Source organism: Selaginella moellendorffii, unplaced genomic scaffold (genome assembly GCF_000143415.4).
Source record: "Selaginella moellendorffii unplaced genomic scaffold, v1.0 SELMOscaffold_83, whole genome shotgun sequence".
Classification (NCBI taxonomy): Eukaryota; Viridiplantae; Streptophyta; class Lycopodiopsida; order Selaginellales; family Selaginellaceae; genus Selaginella; species Selaginella moellendorffii.
Window position 1 is genome coordinate 159568 of NW_003314344.1, and position 15018 is coordinate 174585.

At 50.4% G+C, this 15018-nt stretch overlaps 6 protein-coding genes across 7 annotated transcripts; 2 read left to right on the forward strand and 4 right to left on the reverse strand.

Moving 5' to 3' along the window:
* The first annotated feature begins 1 nt into the window (after nt 1).
* On the forward strand, nt 2–3806 carry LOC112341447 (FIP1[V]-like protein). Its single transcript, XM_024661539.1, has 9 exons — nt 2–734; nt 804–991; nt 1047–1173; nt 1220–1288; nt 1337–1438; nt 1486–1712; nt 1761–1871; nt 1929–2952; nt 3252–3806. The coding sequence occupies exons 1-9, from the start codon at nt 138–140 to the stop codon at nt 3720–3722; spliced, it is 2916 nt and encodes a 971-aa protein (XP_024517307.1). The 5' UTR covers nt 2–137; the 3' UTR covers nt 3723–3806.
* LOC112341449 lies at nt 3720–6530 on the forward strand. Its single transcript, XM_024661541.1, has 10 exons — nt 3720–3950; nt 4013–4495; nt 4555–4738; nt 4808–4993; nt 5050–5184; nt 5251–5335; nt 5394–5431; nt 5493–5555; nt 5618–5736; nt 5834–6530. The coding sequence occupies exons 2-10, from the start codon at nt 4038–4040 to the stop codon at nt 6456–6458; spliced, it is 1893 nt and encodes a 630-aa protein (XP_024517309.1). The 5' UTR covers nt 3720–3950; nt 4013–4037; the 3' UTR covers nt 6459–6530.
* Nucleotides 6531–6660: 130 nt separating this feature from the next.
* LOC9663166 (pentatricopeptide repeat-containing protein At2g35030, mitochondrial) lies at nt 6661–10615 on the reverse strand. Its single transcript, XM_002987638.2, has 3 exons — nt 8930–10615; nt 8566–8831; nt 6661–7210 (listed from the first exon to the last, which is right to left on the reverse strand). Exons 1-3 carry the CDS (start codon nt 10613–10615, stop codon nt 6661–6663), a joined length of 2502 nt encoding a protein of 833 aa, XP_002987684.2.
* Nucleotides 10616–11524: 909 nt separating this feature from the next.
* LOC9630266 (ubiquitin-conjugating enzyme E2 28) lies at nt 11525–12448 on the reverse strand. The gene is made up of 4 exons (XM_002987639.2): nt 12222–12448; nt 12017–12144; nt 11852–11956; nt 11525–11777 (listed from the first exon to the last, which is right to left on the reverse strand). Exons 1-4 carry the CDS (start codon nt 12289–12291, stop codon nt 11634–11636), a joined length of 447 nt encoding a protein of 148 aa, XP_002987685.1. The 5' UTR covers nt 12292–12448; the 3' UTR covers nt 11525–11633.
* Nucleotides 12449–12513: 65 nt separating this feature from the next.
* On the reverse strand, nt 12514–13520 carry LOC9663168 (ubiquitin-conjugating enzyme E2 8). Of its 2 annotated transcripts, XM_002987640.2 has the most exons (4): nt 13290–13516; nt 13085–13212; nt 12887–12991; nt 12514–12814 (listed from the first exon to the last, which is right to left on the reverse strand). In XM_002987640.2, exons 1-4 carry the CDS (start codon nt 13357–13359, stop codon nt 12671–12673), a joined length of 447 nt encoding a protein of 148 aa, XP_002987686.1. In that variant the 5' UTR covers nt 13360–13516; the 3' UTR covers nt 12514–12670. The 2 variants fall into 2 exon arrangements, with proteins under 2 accessions (XP_002987686.1, XP_024517261.1); XM_024661493.1 differs by having other exon boundaries at nt 12514–12991; nt 13290–13520.
* A 281-nt stretch (nt 13521–13801) lies between these two features.
* Nucleotides 13802–14903, reverse strand: LOC9663169. The gene is made up of 4 exons (XM_024661504.1): nt 14492–14903; nt 14292–14416; nt 14130–14227; nt 13802–14081 (listed from the first exon to the last, which is right to left on the reverse strand). The coding sequence occupies exons 1-4, from the start codon at nt 14901–14903 to the stop codon at nt 13802–13804; spliced, it is 915 nt and encodes a 304-aa protein (XP_024517272.1).
* Nucleotides 14904–15018: the final 115 nt, after the last annotated feature.

Below are 15018 nucleotides of genomic sequence, written 5' to 3' on the forward strand. Positions count from 1 at the left end.
AGGGTTTTTGGGGCGAGGGGCGAATCTGTGCATGGCGCGTCTCCGATCCTCCGGGCCTGGAATCCGGTATGAGAATGGGACTAGGGAGTAGAATCTAGGCGGCGAGCACAGCAGCGAGTGTTCTCGGGTCCGCGGCTATGGACGAAGACGACGATTTTGGAGATCTCTATGCTGGATTGGGCGGGAGCGGCGACGCCGAGGCCCCGCGTGCTCCAGCGGCAGCTCCAGCGCCTGGATTCAGCTTGGAAGAGGAGGACGAGGACGATTATCCTGGCTTTGGCGGGGATGATAGCGCCAGGGTCGCCGCTGGAGGTTCTTTAAACAATGGGTCGGCCAAAGGAGCTGGTAATCGGGGCGAAGAATTCTCGGACAACGAGTCCGGAAGAAATGCTGCCGAGGGGTCCGAGAGCGACAGTGACGATGATCTCCAGATTGTGCTCAACAATGTCAAGCGCGCTCCTCCAGAGGCTGAGGCTCCAGCCCTGGGGGAGAGCAATGAAGAAGCGGAAGAAGTACCGACCGCAAACCAGCCCTGGTTGGACGAGCAATCCACTCTGTCGGATCAAGTTCCAGCGTCGCAGCCGCCTCTCGGAGTTCCTCTGGGAGGTCCTCCTGGGATTTTGCCTCCTGGTTTGCTGCCTGGCGATCAAGTTGGTGCTGCTAGGCCACCTGTGGTAAATCCTGGTGGTCCTCTGCGCCCGCCCGGGAAGTTTATGCATCATGCACAGTTCAAGGTACCTCGTTTTTTTTCTTTTTTTTTGTTTGGTTAGCAACCCTGATTGTGATGCGCCATTGAACTGCAGTATGTGCGAGCTCCAATGTCTGGTCCTGCCATGAACAGTGCCCCTGGTCCGGGACTGGGAAGAGGAACTTTTCCTCCGGGTCCTTGGGGTCCTGGAAAGGGACCTCCGCTTCTTGGTTCTGGTCCGTCAAGGCCTTGGTCTGGTCCTGGTGGCTATCCGCATACAGAGTTTCATCTTCCCCCAACCAAGTAAGCTAAAAAGTACGTCTAATGTGTAAGCTTCCTTCTTTCCCGGAATGTCCAGGACTGTTTTTGATATGGACTTGGATGCTATGGACGATAAACCATGGAGGAATGTTACTGCGGATATCACTGACTACTTCAATTTTGGCTTCAATGAGAATTCTTGGAGGCAATATTGTCAGCAACTGGTATGCTATAATTCTCCTCGCATTCTTATCTCAAGGTTAACTGCAGAGTCAACTTCGACTGGAGGCCACGATGCAAAGCAAAATCAGTGTTTATGAAAGTGGTCGTTCGGAACAGGTGAATACATTCTTTCTACGCGAATTTTTTTTAGAATCGTTGAAACAGCCAATCGGTCGTGCAATTCAAGTGGAAGGTGGAGTGGGAGAGAGGCGACCATCCTACGATCTTAGGCGTGGCAGAAATCGTGACTCTAGTGATATTATAGAGGTGAGTGTTTTCGGCAGGATTATTCAGGCTAATTTGTGACTTTGCAGATAGTCTTGAAAGACGTAGAAGTGGAGACCCCCGTGCCTTTTCTTGATCGAATGGACATGGGTGAGAGTGATTACGACATGGGCCATGAACAAGATGGGCCAGACCCGCGGGCAGGGCCTCTGTTGGGAAGAAACCCGTATATGGATGCAGAAGTTCCTCCTTTTTTTCCAATGGGAAGACCGCGAGGTCCATACCATCGAATGTTTCCTGGGGGCTTTGGTGGCAGGTGCGCTTTTACGTTACGTTTTCTGATCTTTAAAACATGATTGTGCAGGGGCGGAGTCATGAGGCCGCCATTCTACGAGCCTGGAATGCCTCCACTCCCATTGCAGATGCGGCCAGAAGGATTTTCAGTTGGTGCTCCTAATGATTTTAATGAGCCAAGGTAGGCTTAGTTTCCTGTTTGTAATCAAGGTCTGAGAGCACCTTTTAATGGTTTCAGGAGAGCATCAAACAGAAGTTCGCAGGGGCGCGCGGGACTAGATGAAGAACATAGCAGTGGCAGTGTTGCTGTCAAAGACGACCGCAAGCATTCAGATAGCAGGGATGCGAAGGATGACAGACGTTCGAGAGGCAGTCGAGATCAGGCGAAGGCTGAGGACGAAGAGAAGTCTGATGAGCACAAGAAACCTCTTTCTGAGGACAAACATGACCAGGGACGGAGATACTCCGATTCACGTTCACAAAAGGAGGGGCACAAAAAACCGAGTGAGGTCGAGAGGTCCAGCTACAGTGATGACGAAGATCACAAGTCCAGGCATCGAAGTCGCAAGGAAAATAATGGCGAAGGAGACCGGCACTCATGGCAGGCGAAAGCTGCCAGCGACGACAAGTACAAAAGATCGGAGCGAGGAGAAAAAGATCAACGGAAGGATGAGGACTGGGCAAAAAAATCTTATCGAGAACGGGACGACGTGAGGTGGAAGGAAGAGGAAGCTCGAAGGTCGAGAGGGAAGGAGGAAGATGTCTCGCGCAGCAGCAGAAGGGAAGACGAAGGACGGAAAAGAGACAAGGCAGAGGAGTACCATTCCCGGAAGGACAGGGAGGAGTCCTGGAAACGGGACAGAGACCGGGATGACCCTCAGAAGCGAAGGTCTGCTTACGACGACGGCTACGAGAGGAGGGACAGAGACGAAGACAGGTACTCGGATCGGAGCAGACGCCATGGTTATGAAGAGGAAGACGAGTATCTGCGCCGGAGAAGTAAGCACTCTGATCGAAAAGACTATCGCGACGAGGAAGAGTACTCGTACGACCACCGCGGTGGAAGCTCTCGTGGCGGACGAGAACACTCGGATGATAGATACAAGGAGGAAGAGAGGGTGTACAGAGACAAGTATGGATGGAGCAGCAGAGGCAGGGACGATAGCAGCAGGCGAAATGGTTCGACTTCCGACTACTTGGATGAAAAGGAGAGGAAGAAGCGGAAGACTGATGATTATCAGAAAAGTGCCCATGCAGAGAAGGTACTCGTATCGCCTGCATGAAGCTGATCTCCCCCTTGGCATCGTCGGTTATATACTTTTGCGATTTCGTTTTCTAGCTGACTGCCTGTGTATGTACATATGATGCATTTTGATCATGCTAGGCAGGCAGGCAGCTTTCTTCTCTCCTTTTTTTTCATACGGCTAGGCAGGCTCATATATGTTTACGTGACTGGCGTTTCTGCCTTTCGTCTCTAATCGTGACTCTTTCAAGCTCAGATGAACTGATGAAACCGGAGACTTAGCCGAGGGTGTTGGTTTGATTGATGGATTTTTTACAGGTGCAAGCCAGAGAGACCACCGAGGACGAGGCAGCCGCGGCGGTGACAACGGTGGCACACGAGAAGAAGCGATCTTCCAGGAGCGAAGCTCATCACGGCGGCCGGGGAGGAGATGACAGTTACTACTCCGACGAGGGGGATGACGATGATAAGCACAGGAAAGGCAGGTCCAAGATGGAGAGGCTTAACAGGGAAAGGCCGACGATCGATGATCAGGAAGAGAAACTTGGGAAGGTTGCTGCCAGGTCCCAGGATCCAGTGAAAGGATCCACGACGACTCTGGGTGGATCATCGGCAGCGAGCAGTGGAGAGAAAGTGGATCCATTCGCGAAGAGGCGCGAGAGGTTCCAGTCGCAAAAGCCCGATAGCTCCGCCGAGAAGACGAAGAAAACCAACGAGAAAGCTTCCATCCAGGCCGATACGTCGGAGTTTAAGCACGAGAGACCGGCGAGGAAGCGACGTTGGGCTTAGCGAAAAATCGGGCCAACCATACCAATGTATTTATTCTTTGCTAAAGTTTTTTTACTTGAATGGCCGGATCGGACGGCTAAGATTCTTGCCAACGTGGCGGTTTACTGGCCGTCCACGTCATTGTGATCGAGATCATTATCTGCATTCCTATGAGACCACGTCACCCAAGGGGAAAGTAATATTACAGGATTTTTCTAGTGCTAGGGTTTTGCGAGCTTCGATCGAGAGGTATGGCGCATTCTGGCGAAATATTGATGGCGCCGACCGAAATGTCGATCGATTTCTTGCAGGAGTTACTGTAGATCGAGAATCGAGATGACTGCCGCTCAGCTGGGAGAGTGCCTGTCCTACGTCGTTTCCAGGTCTGGAAAGGTCCTGGATTCGTGCGGCCGGGTGTTACAGGACATTGTCCCGACAAATGCTCCAGATGCCGCTCGAGCGCTTCCACTGGCGTCGTTCGAGGGAGAGCCCGAGAGTTTCTTCAATCTGGCAGCTATGGTGCTAGCGTCCGGGGACTCCATTCCTCCCAGCGCCGCCGCCAAAAAGAGGAAGTTCCATCAGCTTGCCTCTCGCAAGCCGGCCTTGGAGAAGAAAGGCCAAAGGACTTGCGTGTGGGATGACGAGGTCGGTTCGCTTGAGGATGTTGCCCGAGCGATCTTGCGGAGGCAAAAGAGAGTGTTTGGACGGAAGAGCTCGCGCGGACACTCCGAGCGGCACCGCAGGCTGGTCCAGCATCTCAAAGTTGGCGTCTCTCAGATGTTTATCCTGCAAAGGTAAACGTTTTGCGTTTCTCTTTGAGCTCAGTAGACGCGCCTGAGAGGATGCTTTGCAGGTGGGAAAGAGGCTCGCGAGAGCTCCCCGCAAGGTGGGCGTCTTGGCTCTTGAAGATGTTGAGGAGGACCAAACCACCTCCGCAAGCTTTGCAACGCTTTCTTTTTACCGCCATAGTCGCGATACTTCCCGTCATTTGTTGCAGTCTTGTGTGCCAAACGCTTAGCATCCTGCCTGACTCGGAGGTAAGCTTTATAGATCTTCTCAACAACATAACTCATACTGTAGTTTTTTCTAATGTATTTTACTCTCAGGTCCTAAAGTCTGTGGACATCCTGTGTAGTGCACTTGAGAAGAGCTGGGCGTGTTTCTCTCCTTTCCAGTGGGAGATTCTCGAAGAACGCATATACCAGTGCAAGCAAGTGCGACAAAAGGCAGGGACATGGCTGGAGAGACGGTCAAAACCACGAAACAATCTACCTCTTCTCGAAACGAGCATGGTAACAACTGTTCTTTAATGCTCTCTTGGGTTTGAGCACGACTTGTTTTTTGGCAGCCCATGCAAAGTGACAATCAGCGTGCCAGAAAAGCGGATGATCCGTCCTTGTCAAGTTCGTCCGATGAATACGCAGTTTACAACGACGAGCAATTGAGTAACGAGTTGGTGCTGTCCGAAGGAGTGAATGCGCTGGTTGGTAACATTAATTATCTGGAGTGGAACTGTATGCCTGATTCATGGCACATTCCTTCCGAGCAGGTTCGACGGGCTCTGCGCGAACGACAGATTCTACCTTATTTCAAAAAGAATCCTGCTCCTTGCATCGACGCTACTGCAGTACCCGGTAAGAGTGTCTTCCTCTCTTTTTAAATATCCCGATAATTCTATGTCCTGTTTTACAGTCTCTACGCAGTGCCCATTATCTGGGTCGCGTTTAAAGGTGGATGGAATAGAAGTTTCCTGGAAAGAGTTTTCGTAATTAACAGTGATACTGTCTCCAGGTCCCTGCACGAGGAATGTCATGCACGCACTTAACTTGCTTTGACTTGGAGTGCTACTTGAAGGTGATTATATTCTCGATCGCTAACATGTGTTTCCTGACGTACGCTGATGGCATAATTTTCAGGAAAATGCGGAGCTTGCAGCCGGTATTGATAAACAAACAGAAGCTACAATGTGGCGATGTCCATATTGTGGCTCTGATGCCACTTGGCCCCAGATCGTAGTGGACGGCTTTATTTTAAGGTGAAGTTGTCGGCTTGTCGCAATCTCCTCCCCCAGATTTTTTATTCACTGTGTTTGTCATCGTTCAAACTACCTGCTCACTGTTTTCTATCTCCAGGATACTCAAAGCGTTGCCTGGCAATATTCCAGCGGTTTTAATCTGGCCAGATGGAAGGTGGGGTGCCATGGAAACTATTCCCGTCGAGAAGAAAGAGAACTCGAGTGGCAACGATAACAATCACGATGACTATCACACTGGTCTGTCACGCGTTGGTACAGTAATGTCACAGCAACAGGGGCGCAACGTCAAGCCACGCCTGGACGAGACGGACGAGTCAACGTGGGACGTGAAAGACGACAGATCTCGGGGAAGCCGTCGGCTGGACGGTGACGTATCAGGCAACGAGGCCTCGTGTGACCGAGTTACTACGTCGGCTGGCACTTCCAGCAACAAGTCGGACGATGAGCAGGCTGGAGGACTAAGTCACGATGTTGATCACGCGACGGCAGCGATGAAAGATGGTGCCGCGGTTGACTTGCCTGCTGCTCCGAGCAGGATTCTCCCGGTTCTACTCGAAATCAACCTCCAAGATCTGATCAAGAGCACGCTGAACAAGGCCAGGTCCAACGAGGCAGCAGAGGCCAGCGAGCAGGGATTAAACGTGTGTGAGGGACAGCGAGGTTGCTTCAAGCCCATCGTGACGCGCGTGGAGCCTTTCAGCGTGTCTCGGGGCTATGGCTGATAAAAACTAAATGAGGAGGGAGTGTGGTACCACGTTGTTTTTAATGCTAACCAGCTGGTTGGTGCTTTTTTTCTTATTCTGTGTGTTTTTCTTCTATTTTTTAATGTTTGGTGCAGTGGAGTGTTCCATGGGAGGAAGTCTGCTGCCACAAGGTACAAAAACATTTCGTTTTTTTTATCTTTTCTTCTGAGCTTTTCCATCGTTAGAAAGCGTTGGCCTCGCTCAGCTGGCGGAGGAGCCTGCCACTGATGTGATCAGCCATCAATCGATCCAGTCCTCCGACGAGCTTTCCCCCAACAAAAATCAGAGGTATCGGCTGTTTACTCCCTGCTAAGTTCGCTAAAACTCTTTCTACCTCTACTCCATCCTCGCAGTCAGTATCGATATCAAACAAAGTGGGACAAACTCCCAGCTTGGAGAAGAGCTCCCTCACAACCAGGCTCACGCAGCAAGAGCTTGCACAGATGACAAGCACGGGGCATTGGTGGATGAGCGTGTGAATCAACTGTGGAGTCGTGTGGAGCTTGGAAGTCACCTCTTCCGGGCTTGATGCCGACGAATCAAAGCTAAAAGCCATGATGAGCGAGACCGTTGCTGCTGCTACTCGAGAAACGCATTGTCCTCCACTCCAAGATTGGCAATTCACAAGCGGAAGAACTGGATAGATGAGATCAAACGAAGAAATCCGGATTGAAGCAGCCAAGCAAGTGAAAGGAGAGAGGGAGAGAGGGATCCAGACAGGGGAAATATATCTGGAAGTGGGGAGGAGGGATACTTATTTATATGGCCCTCGGGGAGGAGCTTTGCTTTGGAAGTCCCAGACTTATTGACATATGGATTTTGGGAAGCAAAGGAGTTGTTTCCAATTGGTGGTGATGTCATGCTCTTGTCACACACTCGTCATTGCTTTGGAGATCTTTTTTCAAACGACAGCATGATGAAATGCAATTTACGTAAATAAAATGCTTTAATCATGCTTTGAAATGCAATAAGTTATTTAGAGATAACCAAACCAAAGATATCCGGGTAAATGCATAAAATTTCTGAGATAAATAAATAGAGAGCTTTTAGGTTAATTCCTTAGGAAAAAAAGAAATATATGATTTGTACAAACCACACTATGTTTATAATTTAGTCAGAACCATTACTTATTCTAGTAAAAATCATGAAAAAATCTTATAGCTTAATTAGGAACGATTATGAGGATAAGATAATCGATCGTACTAAATTTAGTTTTTTCTTCATTCTGTTTAGGTTTCAATCGTGGCAAGGTATGTATGTATGAATGAGAATTTCTTTGCTAAGGATCTTCTAATCTCTATTAATTAGTAACAATAATGTACAAGAGTATAATTCACAGCATAAATGCCAAGATGAAGAACCCACAATATGCCCTCGTTGCAGCTCTGTTGACACTAAATTTTGTTATAACAACAACAAAAAAGCTTCACAGCCGCGATATCGATGCAACTCGTGCAAACGGAAATTCACCAAAGGTGGCAGGATTAGATTTGTACCACCCAAGAAACCGGAGAGGCAAAGGGGAACAGTGACTAATGGCACTAAGTCCAGAAGCAAGGGTTCCAGGATAAAATCTAAGCAATCCTCCAGGACTTTATCCAAGAATACTACAGTTGTGTTAAGTGTCTCCGATGAATCTGAGGATGAAACTTATCTTGAGGAAGAATCCTTAGAGGAAGAAGATGAAGATGAAGAGAGTGATAGCCGGAATCAAGCTAACAAGAAAATAATCAAGAGAGAAAGAAAAGATTATCAAGTGGTAAGGAAGAATTACAAGCACTTAATAACTGCTAAGGAATTTAATTTCGCTACTCCTTGGTATAAGGTTGCATTTAACAAGATCAAGAATGCCATTCTAGATGGTTATAATGGCATTGTTTATTGAACCAATAAATAAATTAATATTACTTCACATATATTTTCTTTCTTTTGCTCATATGTGTGTAAGTATATGTTACATGAAAATTTCAATCAGAACCTCATGGCCCTGACCCATATTTCCTTCATCTCTCGCAGCTCAGGAGGCCAAAGAGCCCGCAACAAGCCACAGGGTCACTTTTGAGGACGCGTTCTTCCTCGTGCCTACTTTCTTCGCCTCACCATCTGTGGCTTGTTTGCGGTGATGATCTCGCCATCTTCTGGGCGATCGATCGCGTGCTCTCGGCTCTCGGGACCAGGATCACGACTGTTGAAGTCTTTGACAGCTTCGACTAGTGAAGATCCAGCTTTCCTGGCCGCCATCATGGGCTTTCCGGGGTACTCCTGTCCATGATCATGCAGAAGTCTCTTACAGCTTCGATAAATGATGATCTCGCCATCTTCGGCTTTCTGGGGGCTTTCCGGGGTATACTCCTGTTCGATGTTGTTGGGCGATCTTGAGCTAAAAGGTGTTAAACTATTTACTCTCTCACTCAAAAAATTCACGGGGTTGACAGGAACACATAGCCCACGGGATTTTTAGGCTCCAGATAAAAAGCCATGGCTCCAGCGCGAGTTCCTTGTCCAAATTTCTTGTAAAGTTTGCATGACCATAGCAAGCTCCTCCAATCCACAGCATCCGGCACAAATGGCATGGTGGCCAGCAGCTCTTCCACCTGTTCCAAATGCCCAGATCGCCCAAGCAAGCTGGCGACGCAGCAATAGTGCTGCTTTGACGGGGTCAACCAAAAGTCCAGGACCATTGACCAGAATCGGGCTCTTGCCGAGCACAGGCCGCCCAAGTGAGCGCTCGCGACGAGCACGCAAGTGAAGGAGATCTCGTCCGGAGCAAGCGTTGATCCCATCTCGTGGAAAAGTTGGAGCAGAAGTTTGTGATCTTCCAGATCTCCGTGACGGGCAAATGCCGCAAAAATAACATTCCAAGAGACCAGATCACACTCCGGCATTTCATTGAAAAACGCAACTGCCCTTTGCAATGGCGAGTTTTGGGTGTGCGCCGACAGCATCGAGTTCCACAAAATCATGCTGCGGTCTTTGGCAGAATAAAAGAGAATCTCGGCTTCGGTGAGCTTGGCCGCATGAGAATATGCCGTTACCATGGCCGTACAGGCCACGGCATCCCACATTGCCATCCGATCAAAAATCCTCTTCGCGTCGTCTAAACACCCGCTTAGCACAAAACCGCCCAGCAAAGCATTCCACGTAACAATATTCCTCTCGTGCATGGTATCAAACTCATGCTTGGCAAGTTCCAGATGCCCAGCCTGGGAATATGCGGCCACCATGCAAGTACCAGATACCACGTCGTGCTCATGCATTCTCTCGTACAAACGCGTGGCTCGCAGAATATCCCCGTTCTGGGCATATGCTGTAAGCATTGCAGTCCAAGAAACAATGCTGTGCTCGGGCATCAAATTTTGGAACATTCTCTCGGCTTCTTCCAGATCGCTTGCTTGAGCGTAAGCAGACAAGATCACGGTGTAGCAAACAATATCTTTATTTTTGATTGCTTCGAACACGCTCTGAGCTTCATGCAAATGCCCATTTGCGGCACAAACGCCGAGCATGCTCGTCCAGGCGACGAGATCGTGCTCGGGCATTGAGCAAAAAAAATCTTTTGCTTCACAATATGTCTCACTGGATCTTCCATAACCTTCGAGCAAGTACGTCCAGGAGACGAGATCACGCAGAGGCATAGAACAAAACGCCTGCTTTGCCTGCTGCAGATGCCCACAAGTGGCAAATGCCCCAACCATGGTAGACCATGCAATTAAATCCTTTTCTGGTATCTTGTCAAATATCAACTTAGCGTAATCAATATTTCCGTGCTTGGCATAGACACTAAGAAGAGCCGTCATTGAAACACTAGAGACATCAGGCATGGATTCAAAGAAGTCTCTTGCATAGCCCAATTCCCCATTCGCGGTAAATGCAAACAGCATGAGCTCCCACGAGAAACAGTTTCTCGAAGGCATTGCAAGGAAGAGGCGATGGGCGTCGCGAGCGCTGCCACACCTCCCAGACATCTGCATGATGGTGTTGAGGAGGAAGACGTCGCACGGATCGAGCAAGTGGCGGATCCGAGCATGAATTTCCCTGGCAGCTGCGAGGGTGCGGCATGATTTGATGAGCTGCAACGCCGATTCCCTGTGCAAAACCTCTCGCCCATCGCCGTTTCTCCTCACAACATCATGCATCCTGCGCAAAACTTAGTAAAGCTTAAAGTTAGCATAGTTATAATTAATACTTTAACTATAACCAACTATCATTGCAATCTATCCTTTAATTATAATCATCATACTTTAACTTTAATCATCATAATAATTGGTCTTTTTCATTTATAATTTAACTAATTAAAAAGGCACCTTTTAGAGAAAAAGTATAAATAAGTGGACCCAGAATGTGTTCACTAGGGTTTATTGCATCATGAAGAAGAAGGCGCAGGAAGCTGAGGGGTGGGAAGGGTTTTTAGCTGAGATGGATGATCATTTAGCGGCGATGGGCGAGGAAGATTTAATTTGCTCTCCATGGGCTGATCAAAGTAAGTGGGAGGTGATCCCAACCATGCGAAATGTCACGCTCAATGATCTGGAGGACAAAGGCGACGAAGAGCGATACGAGGGAGGCTTGGCTTGCCCTCCTTGGGACCCGGAAGCTCTCAAAAGCTTCTGCGCCATGGACGACTGGTGTGGAAAGCCAGTGACGGCGAGAGTCAGGCCCAAAGAGCCTGCGAACAAGCCCAAGACTCCGAGCCAGCCCGAGAGGCCAGAGACTCCGAGCAAGCCCAAGAGAAAGAGCCCGAGCGAGCCCAAGAGGCCCAGGACTTCGAGCCAGCCCAAGAGGCCAAAGTCTTCGAGCGAGCCCAAGAGGCCGAGGAAGAACGCGTCCTCAAAGGTGACGCCCGAGCTGCGAGCGCTGCTAGCGAAGGTGAGGGCGACGCTGCCCGATCAAATCGACTGCCCCTGGTGTGGGGTCAAGTGGTACACGAGGTTCTACGATTTCAACAATAACAAGCCCGGGCAGCCCAGGTACCATTGTAACCCATGCGGGGGTACCTGGACCAAAGACAAGACGCCAAGGCCAAAGAGAAAGAGGCCAGCACTCTAGACGATCGATCGATCGATCGAAATGTTTCTTCTCACCTTAGATCAAAGGAATCATATACAAACTTTTGCTTACACGCTCGCTCATCGCTCACGCTACGCTTATACGCGCTCAGCCCATGGCGTACTTCTGCGTCCAGGTTCTCGCAGTCCCCTCGTACTTTGCTCTGTCGGTCTTGTACATGTGAGCAATCTCCGGGACCAAAGGATCGTCGGGGTTTGGATCCGTGAGTAGCGAGCAAATCGACAGGAGCACCTGGCAGGCATCAAACAAATCCCTCTCTCCATCACAAAACTGAAAGCTAGGAGCTAAATCGAAGTGAAAAGAACCTTGGAGATCGTCAATGCGGGGCTCCACTGCTCCTTGAGGATGTCCAAGCAAATGCTTCCATTGCTGTTGATGTTTGGATGGAAAACCTTGGTTCTAAAGGACACCTGATAGAACAACAAAAAGCTTTAGTCGAAGAAACCACGAAAGAAGAAGATGTACTCGACCTTGGGAGGCTTGAATGGATAATCGGGAGGAAAATGGATGGTGACCAAGAACACCCCGCCAGCGTAAGGACTGTCGGGCGGCCCCATGATCGTCGCTTGCCAATGGAACATATCCTCCGCCACGGGCCCTGGAGTGACGAGATCCCTCGCAACAAGAATTCAAGCCCTGGAGCTCACACTAAACCCTAGAGTTTCGGTCACGTACCGGCACTGCACGACGTGGGAGGGTCCTTTTGCAAGTCCTTCAACTCCTTGAGGATGCGCTTCGACGCCATAGCCGATCAATCGGCCACCCACAGGCGCGCGAGAGAGCGGCGCGCCCCCGGAGAGACGATCCCTCCCCGGAAATTCGTCGGCAGCGCGGCGCGCGAGCAGGGATCGTGGGGCGCGGCGCCACAATCACGCGCGCACCATAAAAAGATTGATGCGAACGAACCCTAGCGCCCCACCGCATTTTGGGCTGGGCCTTTTCGTTACGGGTGACACGTCACCACCACTTTTTTAGGGCTAGAGCTAGGGCTTCTCTTCTATTCAATTCAAACAGCGTGGAATATTCGTGTCGATTCGATTGGCGTGGTGGTACCTTAGAGATGGGCTTCGTCGATTTGGATGCTTTGTTTTTTTTCTTGTTCTTCGTCTTCTCGGTTGGATCGATCAGCCCATGGCGTACTTCTGGGTCCAGTTTCTCGCGGTGGCTTCGTACTTGGCTCTGTCAGTCTTGTACATGTGGGCGATCTCTGGAACCAGAGGATCGTCGGGGTTTGGATCAGTGAGTAGTGAGCAAATCGAGAGCAGCACCTGGGAAGAAGAAACCAAGATCGACGAGTGATGGATTGATCGAGTGAAAAGCAAAAGCCAGAGCTTTCTCACCTTGGAGATCGTCAATGCGGGGCTCCACTGCTCCTTGAGGATGTCGAGGCAGATGCTTCCATTGCTGTTGATGTTTGGGTGGAAGACTTTCGTCCGGAACGCAACCTACAAGACAGGAATCACGATGAGATCACGAGTTTGAGTGTGATTCAAGCACTACAGAGCACTGGAATGGAAAGTCCCTGGCGCTACAAGAACCTTTGGAGGCTTGAATGGATAATCCGGAGGGAAGTGGATGGTCACCAGGAAAACCCCACCCGCGTAGGGACTATCGGGAGGTCCCATGATCGTCGCTTGCCAGTGGAACATATCCTCCGCGACAGGCCCTGGGAGAGAAGAACAGGAGAAATTTTCCATTCCATCACATAAACCCTAGAATCGCGAACATCGATCGGCCGCTTACCGGCGCTACACGACGTGGGGGGATCCTTTTGCAAATCTTTGAGCTCCTTGAGGATGCGCTTGGACGCCATGGCGGCCGCCTCCAAAGATTTGAATCAAAACCCTGCGCCGCGAATATCGATCGATCCGGGCGATCGGGTATGATCGCCGCTCCTCCGCCGCGCCGTGAGATCTGGGTCAAGAAATCCACGCGGAAGAGCATCTTTGTTAGCTCGGACAGTAAAGACGGCTGTAATACTTTCTATCGCCATTGCCAATGGGCCAATAAGCAAATTGGCCATTGCGTCGTCACGTCCGGACCGCCGGGTATTTTCCCAAACCGGCGGTTTAAGTGCCAGGTGCGTAAGGGACCGCTGGTTCTAACCGGCAATACCCGGTATAGTGCGTCGGGGACCGAGCCGGCCCGCTGGCGTTGATTGAGGCCGCCGCCGCGTCATTGCCACGTCACTGCATGGAATCTCCACATCACTGCATCTTCCCATCCACGTCATCACTCGAAAAACGAGTGTTTTTTTATTTCGCTTTGTTCTTGGTGAGGCATTCGCCCAGCGTGACATGGCTGGGCACTTTCAATCCTTTCAATCCAATGTCTTGCAGGCCTAGATGGCCCAATTCGCAGTGTGGGCTGCAAAATCCGGGCTCCTCGCGCGCGTACAGCAGTGCCATTGATGGCGCGGTGGGCGTTTTGGCGGCGAAGGAGACGCTGCCCTCGTCCTTGCTCTTGAGGAAGACGATGTTCTTCCCGCCCAGCTTCTGGAACAGCAGGCATTGATCCATCCTCTTGTTCATACACCTGTGGTGGGGCAATTAGAGCGATTTGTAGCCCAGATCGATCGATCACCTGTAGCAGATGATCCACTTGGCCTGGGTCTTGAGCGCCAGCTGCACCGCGACGTCGCGAGGAGGGTAGCCCGATTCGATGATGATGTCCAAGCTCACCTGGAAACACCAATTGGAGCGATGGATCAAATCGATTCGATAGCGAATCATCATGAGTTCTTACTCCTTTGGTACGGTAGGAATCCTGGATGCGCAAGAACTCCGCGGATTTGAGCTGGACCTCCCCTTCTCGGGTAGTGCACGACTTCTCATCGATCATGCGAAGCTCCGACCATCTCTTTACAAGCACTGTAGGTAGAATGAATCCAAAGTTGACCACGTTGGACTAATCTGACCAAGTGCGACTGGGTTGTAGAAACTTACGTGGAAGGCAGAGCCAAGGCAAGATCCCAGCGAACGTCACCGTGTCTCCGGGCTTGGCGACGAGCTCCAGCGTCCAGGCGAGCGCATCGGTGTTTAGTTCCTTGGTGGCGTCTGCGAGGACCAAGATGTGTTGTGGCTCGCTCCAGGCGAGGGACGATGGATCGCTGCTGCGAGTGAGCGCGATCTTGACGCTGCTGGGGCTGCTGCTCGCGGAGAAGCTCAGGATTTGCTTCTGCGGCTGCTGGAAAAACACCCCATGGGGGGAATTGATGTAGAAGAATGGACTGAAGGGAGATCGGTTATAAGGCGATTTGATGTGGAAGAATGGATTGAAGGGTGATCGATTGAATGCCGGAGTGGAAGGAAACGATCTCACACGTCTTTGATCGTGCGCTGCCACAATCGAGCTCATGGCAGAAGAAGAAAGAGAAGATCGAAAGAGAGAGAAGAGAGAAGAAAAAAGGAAAGCAATGACGGACTCCCCAAACTGCAAGCTGTGGACGAAGCGCGAATATTCTTCGCCCGCT

What these genes read in the sequence shown, in the direction of transcription:
- LOC112341447 (XM_024661539.1), top strand. Translation starts at nt 138, where the DNA reads ATGGACGAAGACGACGATTTTGGAGATCTCTATGCTGGATTGGGCGGG. An exon ending in TTTCATCTTCCCCCAACCAA is followed by an intron (nt 992 to 1,046) that starts GTAAGCTAAAAA and finishes CGGAATGTCCAG; the next exon opens with GACTGTTTTTGATATGGACT. An exon ending in GGCAATATTGTCAGCAACTG is followed by an intron (nt 1,174 to 1,219) that starts GTATGCTATAAT and finishes GGTTAACTGCAG; the next exon opens with AGTCAACTTCGACTGGAGGC.
- LOC112341449 (XM_024661541.1), top strand. Translation starts at nt 4,038, where the DNA reads ATGACTGCCGCTCAGCTGGGAGAGTGCCTGTCCTACGTCGTTTCCAGG. An exon ending in GCATCCTGCCTGACTCGGAG is followed by an intron (nt 4,739 to 4,807) that starts GTAAGCTTTATA and finishes TTTTACTCTCAG; the next exon opens with GTCCTAAAGTCTGTGGACAT. An exon ending in CCGAAGGAGTGAATGCGCTG is followed by an intron (nt 5,185 to 5,250) that starts GTTGGTAACATT and finishes CCTTCCGAGCAG; the next exon opens with GTTCGACGGGCTCTGCGCGA.
- LOC9663166 (XM_002987638.2), bottom strand. Translation starts at nt 10,615, where the DNA reads ATGCATGATGTTGTGAGGAGAAACGGCGATGGGCGAGAGGTTTTGCAC. An exon ending in ATCTGGAGCCTAAAAATCCC is followed by an intron (nt 8,832 to 8,929) that starts GTGGGCTATGTG and finishes AACATCGAACAG; the next exon opens with GAGTATACCCCGGAAAGCCC. An exon ending in CAGATGGTGAGGCGAAGAAA is followed by an intron (nt 7,211 to 8,565) that starts GTAGGCACGAGG and finishes CCCCACTTCCAG; the next exon opens with ATATATTTCCCCTGTCTGGA.
- LOC9630266 (XM_002987639.2), bottom strand. Translation starts at nt 12,291, where the DNA reads ATGGCGTCGAAGCGCATCCTCAAGGAGTTGAAGGACTTGCAAAAGGAC. An exon ending in TCCCACGTCGTGCAGTGCCG is followed by an intron (nt 12,145 to 12,221) that starts GTACGTGACCGA and finishes TCGTCACTCCAG; the next exon opens with GGCCCGTGGCGGAGGATATG. An exon ending in CCGCATTGACGATCTCCAAG is followed by an intron (nt 11,778 to 11,851) that starts GTTCTTTTCACT and finishes GATGCCTGCCAG; the next exon opens with GTGCTCCTGTCGATTTGCTC.
- LOC9663168 (XM_024661493.1), bottom strand. Translation starts at nt 13,359, where the DNA reads ATGGCGTCCAAGCGCATCCTCAAGGAGCTCAAAGATTTGCAAAAGGAT. An exon ending in CCCCACGTCGTGTAGCGCCG is followed by an intron (nt 13,213 to 13,289) that starts GTAAGCGGCCGA and finishes CTTCTCTCCCAG; the next exon opens with GGCCTGTCGCGGAGGATATG. An exon ending in ATCCATTCAAGCCTCCAAAG is followed by an intron (nt 12,992 to 13,084) that starts GTTCTTGTAGCG and finishes CCTGTCTTGTAG; the next exon opens with GTTGCGTTCCGGACGAAAGT.
- LOC9663169 (XM_024661504.1), bottom strand. Translation starts at nt 14,903, where the DNA reads ATGAGCTCGATTGTGGCAGCGCACGATCAAAGACGTGTGAGATCGTTT. An exon ending in ATTCCTACCGTACCAAAGGA is followed by an intron (nt 14,228 to 14,291) that starts GTAAGAACTCAT and finishes TGGTGTTTCCAG; the next exon opens with GTGAGCTTGGACATCATCAT. An exon ending in AAGTGGATCATCTGCTACAG is followed by an intron (nt 14,082 to 14,129) that starts GTGATCGATCGA and finishes GCCCCACCACAG; the next exon opens with GTGTATGAACAAGAGGATGG.